Source organism: Bombus pyrosoma, linkage group LG4 (assembly GCF_014825855.1).
Source record: "Bombus pyrosoma isolate SC7728 linkage group LG4, ASM1482585v1, whole genome shotgun sequence".
NCBI lineage: Eukaryota > Metazoa > Arthropoda > Insecta > Hymenoptera > Apidae > Bombus > Bombus pyrosoma.
The window spans coordinates 12,709,536-12,733,368 of record NC_057773.1 but is presented as its reverse complement, the minus strand read 5'-3'; the positions used below and the strand labels follow the sequence as shown (position 1 = coordinate 12,733,368).

General features: G+C 35.4%; 1 protein-coding gene across 3 annotated transcripts in view; it reads right to left on the bottom strand.

Moving 5' to 3' along the window:
- The window catches only part of LOC122566773, a 642,331-nt gene that overhangs the window by 37,415 nt on the left and 581,083 nt on the right, over nucleotides 1–23,833 (bottom strand). For 2 of the 3 annotated variants that reach the window (XM_043724480.1, XM_043724481.1), the window contains 2 exons: nucleotides 8,550–8,759; nucleotides 7,235–7,495 (listed from right to left, as the gene is read on the bottom strand). In XM_043724480.1, coding sequence (XP_043580415.1) covers nucleotides 7,235–7,495; nucleotides 8,550–8,759 — 471 coding nt within the window. Of the gene's footprint in view, nucleotides 1–779; nucleotides 1,178–7,234; nucleotides 7,496–8,549; nucleotides 8,760–23,833 lie in introns of those variants that run through there. The other variant, XM_043724483.1, reaches the window with a different exon arrangement.

Sequence of the window (23,833 nt, the reverse complement as noted above, 5' to 3'; positions counted from 1 at the left end):
TATCGGAAAACTTTTTCGTTTAGCAAAAAATTGGTGTAGGGAACGATGTATGAGAAATTGTGCAAATTTATGAATGAGTAAGGTATGAATATGTAAAAGTTTTTGACAGATTTATCTACGTAAAGTTGGAGGAAGTGGTTTAAACCAAACCATCCCACTTAAAGTGGTTTAAAAGCTATATAAATTATGAAGTATCCATAATGAATAATATTTTGATGTGAAATGATGCATTATAAAATGATGATTATAAAAGCTTTGAACGTTGCTGTCAAAAGGGTACAAATATTACGGAACGAGCAGCAAAATCTTTAAAACAAAGGGGAAATAACGAAGATTTTAATTAAAAAGGACAGTGGACTTTTCGTAATTCGTAAGCTGTACATGTAAATTATTTTTTTTAATTTCACGCTGCTCACACGTAATTTAAAAATTAACTTTAATTTAATTTTAATTTAAAAAATTCGTATGAAAAGGAGCTGTAAATTAATCTGTTTTTACTAAAAACAAAAATTCAGTGCTTTCTCGTCGTAAAAGGGAGTATAAATATTTATTTCCCATTTTTATTGTATCAAAGATCTTTAATAATACTCAATCAAGTTTATACATTTATTATTCTTGTTTATTCTTCCTTTTTAAAATATATTATATTAATTTCTGCAATAATTTTACTTTGAATTTAACATTTCGTTCCAAAATAAATTTTTAAACTCTGATAAGTATTCAATTACATTCATGGGCTTATATCTTTTATTTCTTCTCTATTTTGACAAGCTAGAAATTATTCACCGAAACGAAATATATTCTGTGATAAAACTCAAACACACTTTCGAGTTTAATTTCATATTCGTTCGTCGAAATAGATATGTCAACTTGTCAAATCCGCCTGACTATTTATTTATTTATTTATCCTGTTTTTCTTGAAGCCTGTACGCCAGATTTTGCTGACGTGCATGAAGAAACGCTAAGGAACTCTAAACGAAATTGAGTGCTTCGAACCATTAAAAGTCGTTCTATCGACAAGTAGCTATAAAATGTTCGTCGTATGAAATCACAGGTTGCAACTTTTTCTCTTTTTAAATATCGAAGTCCAGAGCTGAACTTTCCAAGCGAGTAACTGTTTAAATGCAATAAAGGTTGTTGATTGAGAAGCCTGGTGTGTTCGTCCGAAACTTTCTTTCTGCGAAAAAGAAAGAGATTAAAGCTGTAGTATTGGGCTTGGGAACGATTTCTTGTTCGCAGAACACATAAAAGAAATCCAATCAATTCAGGGTGCGTAATAAACGCGTGGAAATGGTTTGGATGAAATGTTATCTATCGTAAAAATAGGATATAAAAAAGTTCCGCCATAAAAGTTTGCAATTATTGATTCGAGCTGATTATTACGTTGAAAATCTTCGTTTCAGATAATTGCACCACTCGGAAGTCAAACTGATTAATTCTACTATTAGATTGTGGTAGTATTCGTTCAAATTTATATTTTTATAGAATCTAAATAAAGATATCATTTCACCTACTGAAAGTTATACGAAATATTCCATGCCGTGAATATTTTATATATTTTTAAATATCAGATGCGTTCTGTGAGAGAAATTTTGTAATTGGCTTTTCAGAAACCAAAGAATTGATCTTAATATAGTTGTGCCAGTACAGCTTAACTTTTGTATTCTGTTATTACGAGTTGGAATATTTTGCCACAAATAAGTACACGATATTTGTTATAAATATAACGCATATCATTGAAAATTTCTGTCTTCCAAATAAAATGTTCGCTCGATGCTCTGTTATAAGGAAGATCAGGAATTTCTAGCTTTAATCAAAGCAAATAAACGTTTTATCTGATAAGGGTAGCTCATAATGTATTCTTAAACGCGATAGAATAGTTGCTCGCAATGTTGATTATGCAAGAGATTAAAATATTTAACTTCTAATAAATAAAAGAACGCTCGATACTACTTTTTCTCTCATCTTACATCGTATTATAGTTAGAAACTAAAACTTCTTCTCCTCTGTTAATAATACTCTGCTTTTCCTATCCCCTACTCTTTAACTTGCTTTTATAATCTGCTTAAAATTTCCTTCTACTAAATAACGAAATAGAAGCTGCAGCTCCGCCGGTCAATATTAAATTCATGTTACTTTTAAGGACAAAATGGAACCTTGTATGCGAATTAATATCCTCAACTACGCGTTTAAAATTACCCAACTTGCGAAGTCCTTCAAAATATTTTCTAAATTTCTTAAAAATTCCTCTAAAATTCCTTCTGGGTTATCAACTTATGTACATTTACCCTATCGACCAACAAATAACAAGACGATCGACGACCCTCATCGCGACTAATTGAAGATGTCGAATAGCCAAACGTGAAACGACAACATCTTGTCCGTTCCGCCGTTATAAAACCATTTGCAATCAAGTAGTTTCTAGTCTTCCATACTTGGAACTTTTCTTACAGCGGTGAATACGACGTGGAATGAGAAAAAAAGAGAAGAAGAACGAGGATGCGGCGACGGAGGGATGAAAAAGAGATTATGGGCGTATTATTGGTTTCGCGAGTTACGGCTCGCTTCTTGAGAAAGTTCAAGCAAAGCTGTCGCCGCGGCACGTCGCGGGGACGGGTTCAAAAAGCGCGGCGAACTTCCACTTTAATAAGCCGGAGCTTCCTAAGAGCTCGGCCCACCCGTTTCCTTATCTGCTTCTTCTCCTCTCTCTTCTTCTCTTTCCGCTCGCGTTATATTTTTATTGCGCTCCGACTTTCTGCATTTTCGATGCAATTCCGACGTAAACCGTAGATATGCAAGCGGCCATGCAAATACCGTTCTACGAGGTAGTTGCTGGAACGTTACTGGAAGCTTTGGAATATTCTTTATTCTCCTCGCTCAACCACCATCTTTTGCTTCTTCGACGCGAATGCTAATTGTAAGTGTTGCATTGTAGCAACATGGCAAAACTTTTTTGTAACATTTGATGGATTACCTTAAAACACGAATTTTAGATGATCTTCTGTGGCTTATTATCGCGTGACTGATGTTTACAGATTATACGATGACTCATTCATTTTATAACGATATCTTTATGAAAGTTGAATCGACATATTTCTTTGCTACGATTTAAAGGAAATTCTAGAATTTTTCTGCAACTTCGATTGTACGAGATAAGTACAAATAACAACAGCACATTAGTGTATCATTAAATGTGAAAACTTCTGTAAGATGATTATTTTGCTTCCATAATGATATACGTTTCAATAATTATTTCAATACAGTGATTTAGTAAATAAATCAAATTAGCAGATACCAAGCAATCTAACAGATTGTACGTTTGTAGCAAAGATACAATTGTACGTGATTAAGAATTAATCAAATACGATGTGTAGTTAGATAATTAGACGACAGACACCTAAAGATAATACTATCCAGTATCAAAATATTTCTTCCAATTATTTTTATCATTATAGTATACTTCACGCAGAGAAACCTAACAAATTCAATTTCAACATATACGAATAATTCATATTGTATCGTTTTCTTGCAGAAAATCGTGTCCCTTGGACGTGTGTCTGAATACTAACATTTATTCTGTATTTTATAATTTTAATATTCCTTATGAAAGAGGTAGAGTGAGAGAAAGAGAAAGAGAAAGAAAAAAAAACGAGGAGGTGAGAGGAAACCCACTAAACGTATACAATATTCATTTTCCCTGGCGTTGTGGATATAGAAAATTGCGTTCACATTAATATTTTCGCGTATACCAAATAAAGGCACCACCTCGGGGAAAAAAGGCTGCGTTATATCTATCGTAACAATTTCCAGGGGACCAAGAGGCAGATTACGAGATGATGATAGAGAAGGAATATTAAAATAGCCGGTTAAAGAAGCTGCTTTTAACAATTTCCAGGAACTTTTGATAGGCAATGGAGCAATTTCATCCGCGTTTAGATGAGGATGTTATTTATTATGCCGCAGGGAATTTATCTCCCTTTGATCACAAAGAACGGCACTATTATTCATTCGTCCATGATAAAATATGCATTTAATGCCTCGTCGCCGAGAAGATGAAGTATCTTAGAAACGAACGATTATTTATTTTTGCCTAGTAACACTTATTACTATTTAGCAATCTGAATAAACAGAGCTTGATACTAAAGAACTTTGAGTGGTATTTCATTAAAATTTAATAGCAAAATTACTTCTGGGATATATATATTAACATTCTTGTTAATTTCTGAATATGCAAAAATAACTTTTAGAATAATTTTAAATCTTAATCTTACAACAGATTTCGATGGAAACTTTCGTTGTACCTATTCACGTATCAGCATCTTAGAATACTAATTGGGATACCTATTGGTTATTAGGATACTGAAGTAATATGACATCATGAGACTTTCTATCGAGGTATCAAGTATCAAGATATCGAGGTTTGAAGGTATCGAAATATCAAGAAATTGTATTATATATCGTATCGAGACATTAAGGCATCAAGATTATCAAATATCAGAATGCGAAGTATTACGAGAAATTTAACATATGGAGATATCGAGGTATTGTATTATTTGGATACCATAGATATCATATACAAAGTACTACAATATCAAGGCATCAAAGATATCGAATATTCGAACACTGATAACATTCGATTATTATAATTTTCCAACCTAATATACGACAGTTTAGACAGAAATAAATACAATACCTAACTCCTTTCTAAATACACCAAAATTATGTATCAAACGCGTAATCAATATTTTCTTTTTTCGTGATTCCAATCTAGCATGCCAGTGAATATTTCGCTATATTTCTACAAAATTCTAGCAATCAATATATTTCTGTTTAATCAAAATTATAGTTCTTCATAATCTCTCGCGAAAAAATTCTTCTGCTCTTTATTTTCTCCACTTATGAATGAAAATACCGAAAACTACACAAGGCACCAATAAAAAATAGTAGAAGATCTATCACTTTTAGAAGGTGAAACAGTGTTACATTAGGTGTCAGTAAAAACTACAAAAAAATTCGTCTGTTTTTCTTGAAAAGTCTAGCATTTACGAAAAAGTCCACAAAAATCCAACAGGATGTACAGTCATTATCTCTGCGTTACACGAAGCATTAAGTATACTGATTTCAAGACGTTTCAGAAAAACCAGCTCTACACATATCTCGCGGAATTTTTCCTCGATTATCCGAAAATGGAGACATACGCCGGATATCGAACGAACGGTAACATAACCAGGAATTGGAGGCAGTGGTATCCGAAACAGGTTTCCGAAACGGAAGCGACAACCGCACAACGAAACAATTGGGGATGCGGTAATTTCTCCGGCCGCACGATCATCGACGAAGCTTGTAGCGGTCGGCGCTCACGCAATTCAGTTCTGATTAGCCGGGGTACGATACGCCGGCATATTTAACTAACTAATGCAGTTGCAAATTAGCTATTAGTAGGTGTTACGCGCAGTGGCAGATAGGCGTAGAGGTAATCAAATTAAATAGAATAGTTACTGTCTCCCATGTCGACGGTGAAACTACATAACCCTGTTAGCCTAACTGCGCAAAGTGTACGCGTACTGCTAGTATACACAGTAGGAGAGGATAGAAGACCATGTGCGTGCACGATGAGAAACGTGTGCATTAGCACACCGTGCGAATAACATGTATAAACAGGGATGATGCATAGGTGAAATCCCCGCGTATCCCTCGAGGATGTTATCAGTATCGCGTCTCCGTGTCTCCGGGAAAATATTGAAACGTCTGTCAAAGGAGAGAACGTGGCTGGAAAATCGAGTTTGACGGGGAATTGCTTGATACCGGGAAAGGAAGCTATTTTACTTTCTCAACACTGACAGAAGTATCATCCATCGACGCGTCTATGGCCACGTACAAAGTATACGCAAATTCGATTTATGACCGCGCGTATAGTAAAATTTCTCTTGGGATTAAGGAACCGAACGGGCAACGTTAAGTTTATTATTTCGTAATTTCCAGCGGAAAATTAGAGAATTATGAATTGGGAATATCTCGAGCGGAATTTGTAATTTTGCCGTGCATGTTTGTTACGAGTAATTGTGTTTTTGGTGCGTGGAAATACGGAATGGTTGAAATTAAGTTATTGTAGACGATAATATTAATGTTTCAAGGTATTTCTTTTTTTTTAAATAAAAAGCACATCTAATATTTAATTATAATGTTATTTGCTTTCATAACTGTCTTATGAACTTGAATTTTAAACTTTCAGACGATAATGCAATAAAAGTAAAGCAATAATAGAAAGATTTGTCAGAGTACCTATTTTTAGAATGCAAGATTTAAATGGATACTCGAAAAGAAGCTTGGGGGTACTTGTCGGGAACGCCTTATGCAAATGTTTACACACGATTGGATAACCATAGCACATGTGTATGGTATTGATGCAAATGCTAGAAGTGCGTTGGTATCGATATAAGCACAAACGACATGGGCGAGCCATTTAAACGGTAACAAGAGTCCCGTGTTACGGGAACGGAATTGGTGCACGGAACGAACGGACGGCCGATCGAACAAGTACCATAGACAGAATATTATCGGTTCATTATACCGGAACTTCGCCGTGGTTACAGTTAATCGAGTAATCGTTGTTAAACTCGATCAATACGGTTAAGTTCCTGGAACGTTTGTACGCCTAAACGATCTAATATTTGGTATAGCTGATGCAAACGAAAGTTGTTCGACGTGTGAGTCTCTTTTGCTGTTTTCTCAATGCGATTAGACTGATCTAAGAAGTTATACGGATAAAACAATGATGCAGCATAATTCGCAGAATATAGAAAACACTAAAGGACATGTCAAAATTGTTAAGAATGTAATTAATAATTTATTGTAGCGTCTTCTCAATTACAACTTAATTTTCTTTCATACTGTTCTTTTGTACTGTACTTTTAAATCTTCTTTTAACTACACATACATCTGACTGTTAAAGCCTTTCTTACGATTAAAAATACACGAATGTTAAAACTTCTAAAATGCCCTACTATATCGTAATAAAACAAAAATTTAGATCCTTCTCAGAGACGGATGATCTATAGCCGGCAGATAAGTCAATCAAGACTTTGAAATTCCGAAACATTCAATTAAATTCCTACGCAATAAATCACAAAGTTTCCCAGAATCTCACGATGAATCATACGAAGCGATCGTTTAAGAAAGGGCAACGATTTGCTTGGACAGTACTAATACGCATATTTAGCGCATTTATACGAACCTGTGAAAGTTGCTCTGTCGTTGCCTCGGTCGCCAGTCTAGCCAAACCCTCCTCGTACCTCTCCAGGGCCGTCAGTCTAAGCAGCAAGTTTTGCAGCAATGCCGAAACTTCCTGCCTGGCCGCAGCGTCGACCGCAGCGACCTTCTGCGTGATGGACCTGACGTGGCCCATCACCCTCTCGTCCCGGAAATCGTACGGGAATGTTTCTGTCCATTCGGCTAGCAGCTGCACCAGTCGTGGCACGAAACGTTGCAGACGTTCCTGGAACACGCCAGACAGATTCCAACCGGTTCCACTTCCTCCCTTTTTATTAGTTCACTTGCTCGTACATGCGTTGCCAAATAAGTTTTAGACGAGATGCGGAAATTTGACCGCCACAGAATGCACATGCGCAACGAATCTTTCAGAACTTTCGAAAACTTGGGACCTTTCAGAGATTGCGAAGTGATACGGACTGTGTGAACTTCTTAAGGTTTTACATCTTTTGCTATTTAAGACGATCAGAAAATAGAAAAAAAGCATCAATATGCTTTGAGATAATTAGTCACTTTTTAGACTCGCTATTTGACAGATTTTAAATGTTACAGTCGATAAAAATAGGGTTGAATTATTGTTCGAGACGAGCTTCGATCTATAAGATGGTATTCATAATTTGGTTATCGCGATTATATTCGAACGAATGTGATTCTGTTATTTTTGCTTCGATAAGTTAACTTATAACGCGTTATATCGAATATTGCATATCCATAATTATTTCCTTCGCAAATGTAGATTATACAAGGCACAGACAAAGATGATATTAATAAGATAGTGCATGTTTCACCAGCAAGTAAATCCCGCTCAAAGAATAATGCGAATCACCGTAAAATAACGGACCACCATGACATTTGAACATCCGAATCTCTTCCATCCTGAACACACAGAAGAGAATGCACAATGAAAAAGACTAAGATACTAAAAAGCGCCAAGTGCAAAAGAACGTAACTTTAAATTATAGAAGCCGAAAAAAATAAAATCGGGTAAAAATATCAGTAAAGATACTAAAGCAGAAGACAGCAGCTAAACAAGAAGAAAAGAGAAGAATCGTCAGGGTGGAAATTCATTTGCGAGCGAAACATTTCTGGCCTGGATACGCGTGCTCGTTATTACAACTGAAACGAGAGCGAGCGTGCCAGGGTGATTCTTCGAGGGGGTGAATGCGAAAAGGGGGTCGAGCTTGCGAGACGATGAAACGATAATGCACGCGGTGGCCGTAAAGTGCACGCCCGGAAGGTTCTTGGTGGGCTTTTGTGGGACGGTTGCATTCGTGACTCACCTTGCCACTATCTCCAGTCAGGTTTTGCTGATGCTCGCAGAGGGCGCAGACTTCGCCCAGGAGCTCGTGTGGCTTGATGAAGAGTCTGGCGCTCAGCAAAAAGGCGAAGAGGTACGCCCGATCGGGGTAATATTCTTCGGTGGGTACCATATGCTGTACCAAGGCTTCCAGTGAGCCTGACACCAGGTTCCCGTCTCGATAGACCAGAGCCTGAAATGAAACACGGGTCCGGTTAATTGATCGTGATTACCGTAAGGAGCCTCTACGAACTTTCACGGCGATGAATTTACTTTGAGCTGCGAGAAGGAACAGTGACTTTTTGTTTGGAATTAAAATATCGCGAGGGTTATTGAATTTTTGATACAAATGGTTTGACGTATAAAGTATGTAAAGTATAATGTAATTATATAAGTACAGCGATTGTAATAATGAAGTAATAAATAAATCGATTTTTACTGGGAAAAGCTTGTCTGATTTGTTCGAGCATTTTATTAAGTATTACATATTTCAATATAATTTACATTTGTCGGTTGACAATATTAATTGCACGTACAAATTGCAGCTTACACGAACAAATATGTTAATCAATATGTTAATAACGTTACCGGCTATGTGATATACCGATGCAATAATTTGGCAATTATGAATAATGTATATTATGACATAATTTATACTATTATTAGGAATTCAATAGGAAATACGAATTTCGTAATAAATAACACGTATCATATGCGAATCTCGAAAACAGATTAATTTATTCTGGAATTCGTTTCTGTTCTTTCAAAAGCAAATAGGAAAGTCTAGGATTTAACCAGAATCAGCCCGTTAAAGCGAGATGACGTTGCAAAACTCACACATGATCAGCAGCTTTCCAGTTCTTTTGGGATATTTGCCAAATTCAACTGCTGTAAAAGATTAATCCTCTACATTCTAGCTACACAGTATTTTAACTTTTGTTTGCTTAAAATACATAGAGATCGATACCAACGAAATATCGTAGAAATAGCGGAAAATGCTCGTGAGTTCCAATAATGGCACATATAACTATTTTGTCGCCACTTATATTTATTTAGGAGACTGGAAGGAAATTGGTACGAATGTTAACAGATCTGTAAATTGAGAAAACTGTGGATAAAGTCAAACGTTAGTCGAGTATTTTGTTATACGCGCATATAAAGGTTTTAAGCGTTTCTAATAAAATCCTCTACCTAAGTATAAATTTAATTCGTCGTTTCCCATATCTACGTTATCGTTAAAGAAAGATATTCGAAGTTGTACGTTTATATATTCTCGCGTAATCCTCGAATAATTAATAAAGCAATCCGTTTCATAAACCATTCGCAAATCATCAAATGATAGTTTGTATCGTGTTAATTCTTGTCGAAGCGCTATTTAACGATAGATTAATACGTTATTAGCAAACATATTAATTAACGTAACGTCGTCGTCTGCCGATTAAATATGCTGATGCATAAAGCCGGATTTGGTTGCAGAGGAAATACGCAGTCGCTCGATAATGTCGTTAAACCGATATTTCACGGGAAACGTAGGTAGGATTTAAATTCGTTTGAATCACATAGAGACGGTCCATGAAACTGATTTCCGACGATTCGTTATTGGGACGGACTAAGCGCGATGTAATAATCGTTGAAATTTTACAGGCACGATTTTCGCACGAATTTCAACATCAGGAACGGAGCCAACGGAGGCCCAAAGCCATATTTTGTAACTTTATAGTCGCATAAATATCTCACTTTATGATACTCTTAAAGTAAGAAGTAACGACGAATGAAAATCTGATTCTTTTTCGAAAGCTCTCAAACTAACAACGAGTAATAGTAACATTCAGTTCGGTTCCTCGATTATTCTTTTTATAATTCTTCTTTTCTTCTGGTATTTTTGGGAAAAATTAATAGGAATTAAATTTCTTAAAATTAATTTTCTTATTAACTTGCACAATGTGTTCAAGTTCTCATATATTTCAATATTTCAAGAATATTTCCAATTCGATGCATTTATTAGAAGATGTACGTTACAATGAAGTTTGAGAAAAGAAAAATTCGCGTGACATACGTGCCATACTTACGAAAATTTTCTATGATAACTAGACTGTTGATATTTACATAGATTCGAATTTTTGTGACCATAATTCGAAGATGAGAACCTCCGCAAACATATTTTTCACCTACTAAGCGTTACAACTCGATGTTCTTCAAGTTTCCCATAAATGCATAAAAGTTCACAATTGCAATTAATCAATGATGATCTAAATACTTTTATAAACTACTATGTAAATTACAATAACCATGCCAGAATACTATTTTCACACGATTATCTTGATTATGATATACCGTTTTCTGTAAGATTATCGTGCTTTCGAGATGGCCATCTGACTTAGTCGTTCCTTTTAATGTTCGCGAAGCTTTAACGGAACAGTGTAACGACAGAAACTTTTCGAAGTTGGTACGTGTACGAAATCAGAAATTCGTTTCGGTAGAGGGACAGTCGAATGCCTGGAGCTTTTCATTCGGTCCTGGAACAAAGTTTCTACCTGTGTCCTGTTAAATCTGCGAGCCATTAAAGTTGCGCGAACCGGCTAGGTAAAGCCCAGCCAACTCGCCGAGGATTCAAATGGCTTAAACTTATCGCGGGCTAATACAGTATTGACGGGGTAGAATTCCTCCCTCGTAAACTTGCCATCGACGAGGAATCGCGAAGAAGGGAAAAAAGGAGGAGAGGTTCACCCTCAGGATCTGGTTCGACGAAAAACTTACCGTTTCTATTCGAAATTTACGCTTCCGCGGAGTTTAGCTCGATTCGCCGACTGCAAATGAACCACGATGTCACGCGATAGAAAATCTTGCAAAGTTTTTTGCTAGTTCTATCTTGGATAATTGCAGCTCGTTGTACGGTAAATGGTTCTAAATAGTAAATTGAAGTTAAATGAAATCAGCGATGCGAAGAGAGAATAGAGGTATAATTCCAAAATAGAAGAGCATAAATTCTCAAGGAATTACCAAGATGATGATTTCACGAGATCACATTATCTTCTAAAGGTCTTCAAAGGAATTGAAGAAGGAAATGATGAAATGTACGCATTAGGATTTTTTTGATGTATTTGTGAGCTATAAGAAGCATCTTATTTTCATAATCACGTTTAGAATAGTTGAAAGATTTGTCAAAATATATATATAAAACGCAAAAGAATATGAATAATAAGCGGTATGCAACAAATTGCAAGTAGAAATTAAAATATTTCTTATAATTCTCAATTGAATGTAACTGAATTTAAGATTTCTGTAAAATTGATTATTTAATTTAGTATTGTACTATATATTTAATAAAATACGTATCTTCCTTTATTTCAGGTATTCTACGTTTACGATAAAATAATTAAAGAATATTAATTTACATTTAATGTATCGTATTACAATTACGTCCCACTGCAACAAATAAATTGCGAGCAGTGAGAACAGAAAAGTTGCTGAGGCGTTCAAATAACGTTCCTTTTTGAATTATAAATAAATATTGAATCGCTGGAAAATAATAGGAATTTAATGAATAATAGAAGAATAACTTGGAACTAAGATGATTTCGTCTTATACGTCATATCAAACAGACTTAAAGGCATCGAGTTAATCTATACATCTAATGAAAAACACTTTCAATTGCAAGAATAACACAGAAAGAACTAGAACTTCAAATAATCGATCCAATTCTGTTAGGAACTCGTCTGAAATTCATCGAGGCACTCGCTTCTCATTCACTGTTTCCTCATTCACCCTTTCCTGGCTTCTACGAAACAATTACCGCGTACCTCGTCCTAATCGTTCCATGCGCCAAGGCTATGCAACGACACACGGAGTATACCTCACTTAGGAGGAGGCTGGTTCTCTTTCAAGCAACCGGACAATTGCGGTGCACGTTTAATCGCAAAAGAAACCGGGAAAGCAAATCCGCGAAACCGGGTCTGCCCGCGTTTTAGCTAAAGTTTTGTCGTCGCTGTAACAATCGCAGCCATTCAGCGTCAGGAATCTAGCGTCGCTTCTGTCCGAAAAAAAGAAAAAAAGAGAAAGAAAGGAAGATAAAAGGGGAAGAAAGGAGAAAGGCGAGGAGAAAACGCGGCTCGGCGGGACGAAGAAAACGCACGGTCCACCAGTTATAAAACATTCCAACGTCACCGGACTATCCGAGCTTCTACAGGCTGCGGCCGTTCGTTTTTGTTTTCGTCATCGATCCTGCTTCCCGCCTGCCAGACACCGTTTCTCCTTTCCTCTTTCTCGCCCGTGTTTAAACCGTTTTTGTTTTGCGCCTCGTTTCGCGTCCAGACATGGGAATAGCCTGGAATAAGTTAACGATAAAGCTACGGCGACTAGCATTAATGTTTGGATATTTCATCAAATTGAAGAATTATTTCGTTTCGTTATTCTTTCTTCTTTGAAACAAGTGCGCGTATTAGATAAATTGGTTGAGTAGTACGTTCGTTTATGTTTTCCTAAAAATGCACATCAAATGTCGTTATTCTTATGTAAAATTTATCTAATCTAATTTATTTATACTATTTTCTTTTTATAAATTCATACTCGTGTATCTTTATATCTTTTAGCCAATTTTTATAACGTTCTCCGAAATATGTGTATTAATAAAGAGAGAATAGATTTAATGCTCGACTCAGTAAAATGTATGTTTCTATCAAATGAAATATTTACTTTAATATATTAAAACAAACTCATTAAAAGCAAATGTGTGCAAGATTAATGTTGCGCACATCGTGGTGCCCGAATATTAATACGAGTCACTGTATATGAGTTTGTCAGAAGATATATTAGTCAAGTGCATAAATATGAAAATAGGATAATAATGTTACGAATATTTGTTGATTTTCTATGGAATTTAATTTACTTGAATTTATTATGAGTCTTAATTCAAAATTTGCTATTATAGTATTTTAGAATTTACGATTACTTATGTCATGCGTTAGCATCTGTCATACTCGAAACTCGAATAACAAATTTACAGTAAAATTTACAAGATATGTGCTTCCTGTAATTCTTCCGAAAGAAACTCGTTCAACTCTAACGTTCAATCCCGAGGAAATAAATGCAGCATTTTCTATGGGGAAAAAGAGACTACGAAACAATGATAAGGAAGTTTTCGTAATTGGAAGACAGCTATAATCGAACGACGACTTCCGTCTTAAGGAGGCAATAAAGCAAACGACTGGAAACTTTCGTTCTAGAAATCGTCGGGTTATTTCCGCCATTTCTGTCGTTTTGCTCCGATCCGATATTGCCCCTCGTTTCGCTTCGTATTTTTTCACCTTCTTTCTTCATATTCTAATACTAATTCTATATCCATTCCGCCGTAAGCAATCCTAACAATTATAGCAATTTTAATCTTTTAATAATCAAGGAAAACGAAAATTCCGAGATTCGTACAAAAGTCATTGAAGACTGAATGGGAAGCAAATTTTTTCAAGTATTGAGAATCATGCCGTGAAAAAGTATACATAAAACTATGATACTAAATCGTTGTCGTATCATTATTTTATTTCCATAATGTTAAATACGATTATTAATATTCTATTTCATATTTACCGAGTGAAACTTTGTTCAGCACGCCTTCAATATATCAAGGGGAAAACCACAGGCAGTCTCCGCAAGGTTAATCTCGTTACTAATCCACTAATCCCAATCCAGACACGTTTGCCGACATGCGTTCCACGCGAGTTCTTTGGACGACGACGGTGTGCTACAATTTTGAATTCGTTTAGCGATTCGAGGTGCTCAGCAGGGAGCAAGGAGCGTCGTGTAGCGAGAAAATTTCATTTCTAGACGAGACGAGCGGATTAGAAACCGTCAAAGTCATCCAGGTTTCGGCGTTATTTCCCGCTAGATCGAAAGACAATCAACCGTCGAAGAAGATCGAGAATGGAGATAGATTCACCTGGTTGATGCACGTTGCCCTCGAGAACGAAAGCAGAAGCGCTGGTAATAAGTGATCGCGAAATAATGAAGATTCTTTGAGAGCTCCGGCGAAATTTATCTAGCCTGATGGAATCCATTAGAGCTCGTTTTCTTTTTTCTTTTTCTTTATTTTGAGAAAACTCTTCGTACTCGCGAGAAAAATACAGCGGTGAAAGATAAAAGGTCAGCTGAACTGAAAATGGAAACGAGAGTTTTAGAAATTAACTGATTGAGGAATTCGAAGAACTCGAGGACTCGAGGAACGCTGAAATTACGAGGATGAAGTTTTGGTTCCTGATATTAATTTGTTGAATATAAAATGGATCATTTTATAAATGTGTAGAATCACGCAAAATTTAGTGTATTATTATGTACAATACTTATTTCAAATTATTTAGAGAAAAAATTGATCGTCCCGTTTCCAACTATCTAGTAAAATGAAAACTTTTCAATATGAATTGGATCATCGATCGTCAATGACATTTTGTAGCTCGGGGACAGCGATAAAGAGAAAGAGCAGAGAAATAAGAAAATATGGTAACATATCAGGAATAGAAGCGTTAAGGTTTTGATCGATGTAGTGGAAGTTGCGATTCTATGTTTGAGTTTCGCTGCACAGCTATTTTACTAGCGAACAGTGAAAATGAGTTTTCGATCGTTGAAAACTGTTAGAAAGTAATTTTAGCAATGTTTCAGTTATCGTGTGCGATAGGCTCGTTGCAACAGAAAATCATTAATATTATTGTTGAGAATTGTGGATCTTAATTGCCGAGATAAAAGTAACCTTAACTAAGGTTAAACTTAGAATTCATATTAAAATAGTTTTAGATTTATTTAATAAATGATTTACAGGATCTTCGTCGATATATATTTGCACGCGTCTCAGCACTTTCTTTGTCTCACCATCTTCCACACCACACTGCCATATTCACATACGTGTGTCACTATTACGCGGCCAATCTAGTTTAATACACAAAATTATACATATCTCAATAATTATGATCCGAATATTAGTTATTTCTGTGAAAGTAGCACTAAGAGAAAGAGTACGTCACTGATAATTGTCAATAAAGATAGTTGTTTATTTGTATCTTATGTGCATGTTCAGTCGAAGATGTTACGAATATTTAAAGTGGTGTTTCTATAAGACGAAATAAAAACACGATGAAGAATGAGACAATTGAATTTCAGGCTTGATCTATCAATTATTATCTAAACAAATTTTCTCAGCCGCAATGGTATTTTAGTTGATCTTTTGTGCCACAACACAAATTATTTTCACAACTAATATGACAGATTTCAGACGAACTTTTAGAAATGATAGCCTGTTCAATGTTACGTTGTTTATTTCGTTCTCATTTTAGCATATTGAAATGTCTCTTATATCTGTCATCATTTATTTTCGACCATTCACTATATATCGAAAGAATCTCATTACTTATGGGATAACCCGGCATAATAAATCAGCCGCATAGAACAAAGCGTCGATCAAACGAGACAACAAAATCTACCAATGCAGTGTGTCGTTGATACCGACAGCTTCAGGCGAGCGCGAAATTTACGGGTAGACTTTATGAAAAGCTGCTCGCCACGCAAACGTATCCAAGCTGAGCTTGCAAAAGCTCAAGCGAGGAGATCACTATCGCGCGAGCTTGTGCGCGCGGAAAGATTGTAAACTTTATTGCTTCGTGGATCCTGCGGATATAAAAAGAGAGCGATTTATATGTATTTTTCCGGACTTTGTTTTTAAAGCAGCGAAGTATTGAGAAAAGGGCAGAGTTCATTATGTACAGGTGAGTGATAATGACAAGAATGAATGATTCAATTTCGAGCGATATCACAGGTAATCTGCTAATATTTGAAAGACTACTAATTAGTACTTAAAAAGATATGCTCATGTGGAAATTGATAAACTAGATTAAGTTATCGTTTGATTCCATTTATGAATTTAACATTTCGATTATTTTTACAAACTATATGAACTTCTGGAACCTAGTGCCTGCGCACTTAGTCACGATAGATGAGTAGTAAATCCATGACAGGAGTAATTCGTAGACACGAGGTTTCCTTTCCCGTGGGACCAGTCTCTCCGTTGACCTGCGCTATTACTTTGATAACCTCGCAGTTATCAAGATGTGTGCGAGGTCCTAAGAGGACTGTCCAAGTTCTCAGACGTTCAATGATTCATTAGCTACTCATTTCTCGTAATTCCACATAAATCGTCGTACATATAGTACTTTAGCAAATTTGTTTCTAATTTAATAGAATTGACATGTCAAATTACTTCTCTGGAATTAACTCGTAATAAATTACAAACTGATATATTTACTGATGTGTAAGTTACACCGAGACGAAACTAACTGGATGCTTAAAACGAACAGTTAGTTAAAATGGAAGTTCAAGCTGGAAAATTAAAAACGATAATAAGAATAAACTAAACTCTGAACGATAGCTTTAATAGCCACCCCAAGATCCTATATTTTACATACTAACGACGGTGATTTATATTAACTGCATTCGTAACAAAACTGCTTAGTCTACGGCACTTGCGATATGCCATAGAGTTACCGAGTTTGCCACTTCTGTCGCGTCATTATATCAGCGTGACGTAACTGCCAGATGTAAGGATTGTAAAGCCATGTATGTTCGCGATTCCAGCGATAGTATAGCGACACGAATCGCTCGCGATGGGAGTCCCTTTCATTTCAAGGAGGTCAACCGTGCTTCTATTCCGGCGAAATTGGATGGAACGAGGGTGCAAGTGATCACGATAACAAATTTTCCAGCAGCGACGCTGGAAAATACGAAACGACACCCGGCAGAGATTGCAGTTTACGAGCTGGATAGCGATAGCGCGACTAGGAAAATTTCGTCCAGGATCATGTGCCGGGCCCTTTGTCCACTAATCTTATCGTACTTTCTTTCCAGCAACTTAATGGAATTTTAAACGTCCATCTTATCGCTCTACCAACGATAACTGCGAAGGCTAATAGCTACGTAGCCGGAATCCTGATGAAGAACTGACGTTTGGATAAAACTTGTATCGTTTTTATTAGTAGTATGTTGCAACATTTTTCAAACTACAATTTCATTTGTTACTTCCATATATCCTCAAATATTACAGCGATCGTTTATTAACACTAGAAATACTAGGATACTCAAAATAACCGTAATTTATATAGTATTTTCATGGAAATATGATACATTTACAATGATTTTTGGGAAATGTTGATGTTCGAAATTTTAGCATGGACGAAGGTTTCTTCCTTCGCTTGTTTCACGCGTCTTTTCAAAAAATAGCTTTCATTTTAATTTCTTCTTGATAGGAAATATTTGGCGGTAGACTTTGAATATAGAAACGAGAATTTAGCGTAAATATTTGTTTGCAATTTCCTCGTAATACTTAGGTCTTTACGATACATTGAACAGAGAGTCAGATTAATTTCCTATTGTCGAATTGTTCTAAGTTTTCAAGTATCCTAATTATTCTATGTTATGTAATATATTTAAGAATTATTTCAGTATGTTTATTCAGACGTAAAATTGTATAATTCTAATTGCATGAGTTTCTTATCAACCGATGAAACTTGTAGGCAACTGCTTGAAGCAGAAATATTTTCCTATAAATGAAATGTAACTGAATGTGCCTTGCAAATTGAATATTTCAGATACCACTGTTAAAGTAATTTAGCATTCTGAGAGGTTCAAGTTACAAGAAGTAAAGGAAAATGGCACGGTGGCGAAGAAAATAATCAACAACCGCGCTTAATCTCCTAGTAAAGTAAAAGGGACCACTCGTCAAGAGACCGTGTTTAATTAACCGTTGTTGCAATTAATTTACGTGAGAACCAGAGTGAAAAGTTATTTATTCTTTAATTAAACTCTGGGGGAGCTGGTGAGTTCGGACGATTAAAAATTGTTAACGCGTAATTTATCTTGATATTCGCCGAACTTCTTTAACAAGAATATAAATTACGAAATCTCTGCGAACTTCCTATGTGAAAAACATCAAGCATTTAACAGTTTAATTATAACTTCGTTTATTACAAAGTGCAACACGTTTGTAATCAAATTGTCTCGTACGCAAAGTGTTCTTAACTCACTATGCTTCAACTTCAATCTTATTCAACTCCAAAGACCGTAGAAATATTCGGGACATTTTTCAATTACATTTAATTTATAAAGTTACGTAAAGTTACTTGTACGCAAGAAAATTAAAATTAAAATTGTCATTAAAAAATTTGACAAGATTAAAAATATCATAAGTAGCAATATTAAAAAAGAAGAAAAGGTAGAAAATATTTTTGAAAATATCTCAAAGAATAAAACTTATCAAACTAAATCTACATTCAAGAATGACAAAATCGATGGCTTCATTTTCGAAAAAAAATTAAGTTTGAAAACCCGTCAGGTTTGCGTGGATTTATTTAATTTTCCAATAGACAGAAGTAGAAACTAGATTCGTCCGTGTTGAATAAAAAATTAGTCCAGCACGCGTCTACTTGACAAATTTTCTGACTTGTTTCAACTTTCGCATATGTCGAATACTCTCCTTCCAATTGTCCACTCTTGTCCAATTGGAAATTGATCAACTACGCGTGTACTTGCCAGGTTTTTAAACTCGATTTTCTCAAAAATGAAACTTCCAATTTAAGTTTCGCCTCCAGTCACATAATTTCCTTGATCTCATTTGTACCACGTATCACGAACCACCCCCTAAACATCCCCTCCTCCCTAAACAGCCATTCGTAGAATAAAATTTGCGTTTTACTTAACCTTTACTCCCAGTGCAATGCAATGTAACGCGACGAAGTCGTCGCTGTTTAATATTTAGCGTTAGCGTTTTAATAAAGTGGACCCGCGATCGCCTTTGAATTCACCAGGGGCAGAAACGGACACGGAACTGGTGAGCATTTTCCAACGCTTTCTACATTATGCACGACGAAGACATAGAGCCAGACCGAAAGAGAGAGAGAGAGAGAGAGAGAGAGAGAGAGAGAGAGAGAGAGAGAGAGACAGAAGAGAAAAGAAAATAGCAAGCAATGGGCGAGGAAAATGGGGGTAAACAATGGTGGGAGAGGTTCAGAAGGGCAAATTCAGAGCCACGCTGCCTGGATCCTTTGTTATACCACGTTGAGTCTTCCTTTCTTTTCTATTCATTTCATTGCACCGCGCTAACAGCATGCTTTCCCACTCCTTCCAACCCCTCGACCCTTTCGTGCGGTGGTTTCTATACATCCGGCTTAATAAAACGTTCAACACTCTTTCGTTGTTACATCATGCGTCTACCAACTTCCAATCCTCTCATGTTCGACCATACTTACTCTCCTTTTGCTTTTAAATGTCGCGAAATGCAATTAAAATGCATAGAAAGAACGCGGACAGGAAAAACGTAAATCATTTCCTTTTTCATCGAGGCAAACGCGCCCCTTGCTGGCAAACTTTTGTATTTTCGCGATGAAGACAGGAAATATGTAACTTTGTCCCTTAGTTGAAATTAATTGGATTATGTGAGGAGCTTGAGTTAAGGATGTCTTTAACTTTTGTGCAAATGACAGCACGTTAAATATCTAAAATGCGATGATTAAGCAATAAGATGTTTATAGAGGATATCTTTTATAAATTGAAATAAACTTCGCAACGACAATAAAAAATCGATGCATAACTTTCAGAAGTAACCGTAAACTGGCACATGGAAAATAAAGGCAACACGACGTTCTAAGTTAACGTCCCACTTGATAAGCACGGCGCGCGTGTAAACAGAGCGAGTTGCAGATTGAGCGCGAAATTGTAATTTTCCGTGCTTTCTCGTACGCTTCCGCGAAAACTCGCGGGAAGACGATATAAAAGATAGCCTCTTATTGCTTGTACCAAAGTGAAACGGGAAACATGCCAGGAGGAAACGCGCAGACGAGATATTCTGCTCGTATAAATACGAATTATGGAAATACGGCAGATGTGACCGCGGAAAATTGAAAAATCGATGCAAATCAGCGCGCCTAAGTCTGCTCATAGCGAAGTTTCGCCAACTCAAATTACGTATGTTACTCATGTACTTATTCTGAACTAACAAACTTTCCGTACATTTCGATAAGGTGGTTCGATAAAAAATTTCTTAGCAAGTTGTTCGATGGTATTTCCGAGTTCTTACTCTTCCAGATAGATTTTGTGTAAAAATGTTAAATATTTGAAATGCAATAAATATGATTTTCTTGTTATTGATATATGATGTTTATTACTAATTTACTTATACCAAAAATTGTCTCCACTTTTTGCAAATTTTTCACGCATTTCGATGAGAAGTCTCGATTATGTTGAGGTTGACTGATAGAGGAACGAGTGGATGAATTTGTAATAGAACGAAAATATATTGAAATAAGTATAAGTACAAGTATAATGTACGCTGATCCAGATCTCACTTTTTTAGTTTCTGTTACAATACAATAGAATGTAATAGGGAACACCACAATAGGACATTACCAAAAAAAGTTAAGTACTTAGTGCTGTGATTATAGCTGAAGACTACAAGAAACAGCAATCACAATCTACTTATATCTCTTTTGTTTCTAGACCTTGTAACTCAAAGCAACATCTATATTCAAGGGCACAATAATATGGACCTCTTCTTGTTTTTAATTCTTTCTTGTTTCACTAAATTCTATTTTCTTCGTAACAGCGGTGTCCAGGCCACGGGTGTACAAAAAACGAAGGTGTAGAGTTTTTCTTGAAGTAATTACTTCAACGGATTAAAAATTTATTTATCGTTTACACAATGAAACAATCTCGATTTTTCCACTTTTTTCTCCGGATATTTTCTTTCGAAATTTTGCCTTAACGTCGATTTAATATCAACGAATAAGAATTTAATTTTACATAATGCAGCGAGCAATTAGAATGTTTCCGCTTGTTTGAAACTTGCTCCGGGCAGGTATTAAATATTGCAATCGTATAACCGTATTTATGTTTCACACTAACACTTGAATGTGGAATGAGAACGGTTCACGGGTTCGGTTTGCGTAATTATCGTTTAATCGAATCGATCATTATTCAATACCGTTTTGTAGTAAGCTCTTTTCAATTGATTTTCGATGGGAATATTTGCGTACACGCTGCACCACACATGTGTATCTTTGTTCAAAGTAATTGACGCATTATGTACTTAAATATTTTTATCGTTTAACAATAAAGGAAACTTAAACGTTCATTGAAAATAACAGTAGTTTTGTAACGTTTACAATTATTGTATCTTATTTATATCAGAATTTTAAGATATATTTCAAGTTGTTTTTATTGTGCATTTACCATTATTGAATATAAATGACATTTCTAATGCTTACTGAAATGAAAAATATTTAAATATTTAAATTATTTTTCCTTGTTTTTCTTATATTTTTCTATATTTAAATCTTCCTCTGGTATGATATTTCCAAAAAATGGAGCTCGATAATAATTTCCTATTCAAACACGAGAAGTTTCTCCTGATATAATGGACGTTAAACATTAAATAAAATGAATTACGTTCATGCTCTAACATAGTTCATAACTTTGGTAAAAAAGAGTCCTATTAAGCGTTTTTTTTTTTTTTTTTGTACGCCTTTTACGATGTCGTGCGCCGGAAATGAGATGAAAATTCTGTGAAAAGCTCGAATGAGCTGGCGCGTTTGTGAGACAAGTCGACCGATTTGACGCGGAATAACTCGTCTTTACGAGTTGAAAAACTAGAATGCACAGTCTCTAAGACAGTCCGTTAATCAGACTTTAATTTAACTGCCTGTCTTCGTTCCATCGCTGCGTTTTTCATTTCCTGCTCTGCAGAAGTACGACCAAATGGGAGATATGGAAGACGACATTGAACGGAAGCAGTATAAAAGTTAAAGCACTTAATTTGAAAGTAAGACTATTTCTTAGCAATAAATGTCAAACATAACAAGATTTATCCTCGTGTTCAGCGATTAGGAAGTTTCGTTTTCCTCGAATTATTTGTTTTCTTTTTATGATGAAATATTTACAATTAGTTCTTTGTTTAGTTTCTTACAGGTGATGTAACATCAGACTTTTTTAATAAGATGCAGTGTTTACCTACTTCCAATTTTCAAATTTAATTTTTGATAATTTCAAATATTTTTTAATCCAATAAAAGATACAGTACATCATAGCACACTATTGAATCAAACTGTATAAGAATTGTAAAAAAAAAAAAAAAAGATATGAAATACAATCTTCCTTGGACAAATCTTTTCTTGAATCTAACAATTATATAGATTGTATGTTCCAATTAAAATTTTTCCAGACGAACAGAAGATGAAATCATACTATCAATACCATTTAATATTTTTCTCCGCACAGATGGATAAAATACCTACTTATTTATACCTAATTATTTCCACCCGCATGATTAACATCTTCATGATAAACTTTGTTTGTAACAAAGTTGCTTTTATTATTTTAACCAAAACCGAGATCGATAATTAATAGATTTTGATCGACGAAGGTTACACGAGAAAGCGTTCGATTAATTATTAGCCTGATACTATATTAGGCCACAATTTCATGGTCTAAAAATGAAACAACAAGGACTGGTTTGTACATCGACGAAACGGAAGTCGGCCAACGATAGTGTGCATTGAATGCATCCTGAGAAACGGCGACTCGTCAAAAGGGAACATTGGGAGGAATTAGAGCGTGGTTCAAAGGAGATGAAATGAAGACGAAAGAAAAAGAACGTTCGGAACGGGGGTTGAAAAAAACGGCAAAAGAGCATGTCCGCATTGGAGGAAATGGAAGAACGACTCGAAGAGAGAAGAACGTTGCACAGTAAAAAGACAGACGGAGGAAATATAATTTGCAGAAAATTGAAAAACGGAAGGTCTTCCGAAATTTTGTATAAGTTTTCTTTTTTTAGCAATTTTTATCGCTTCTATTTTGTAGTTCAATTTTGCAAAATTGCTTGATTTTAAGTAGTCGATATCATACGATCTTTTACGATATTATACGATATTTATATGATATTACCATGTAAACGTGCTATATCGAATTTTTATATTTTCTAGTCACTTTCTACGTTAAACCTTATTCCTAACACTATTATATTAAAGAGCGTTAGCTTCAACGTATATACGTAATATATTATATTTGGTCTTGCAGACAATTTAACACTTGTCAAAGTTAATTAAATCGATAGTTATAAATTTTACAAAAATTTCGTTCTCCATAAACATATACTTATTAGTGAATATAGTTTTATCTAATAACAATAGACTAAATCAAACCTTGTGCATTCCTGCGGCGAGAAGAAGTCGCGAGAAGAAGTATAGCAAC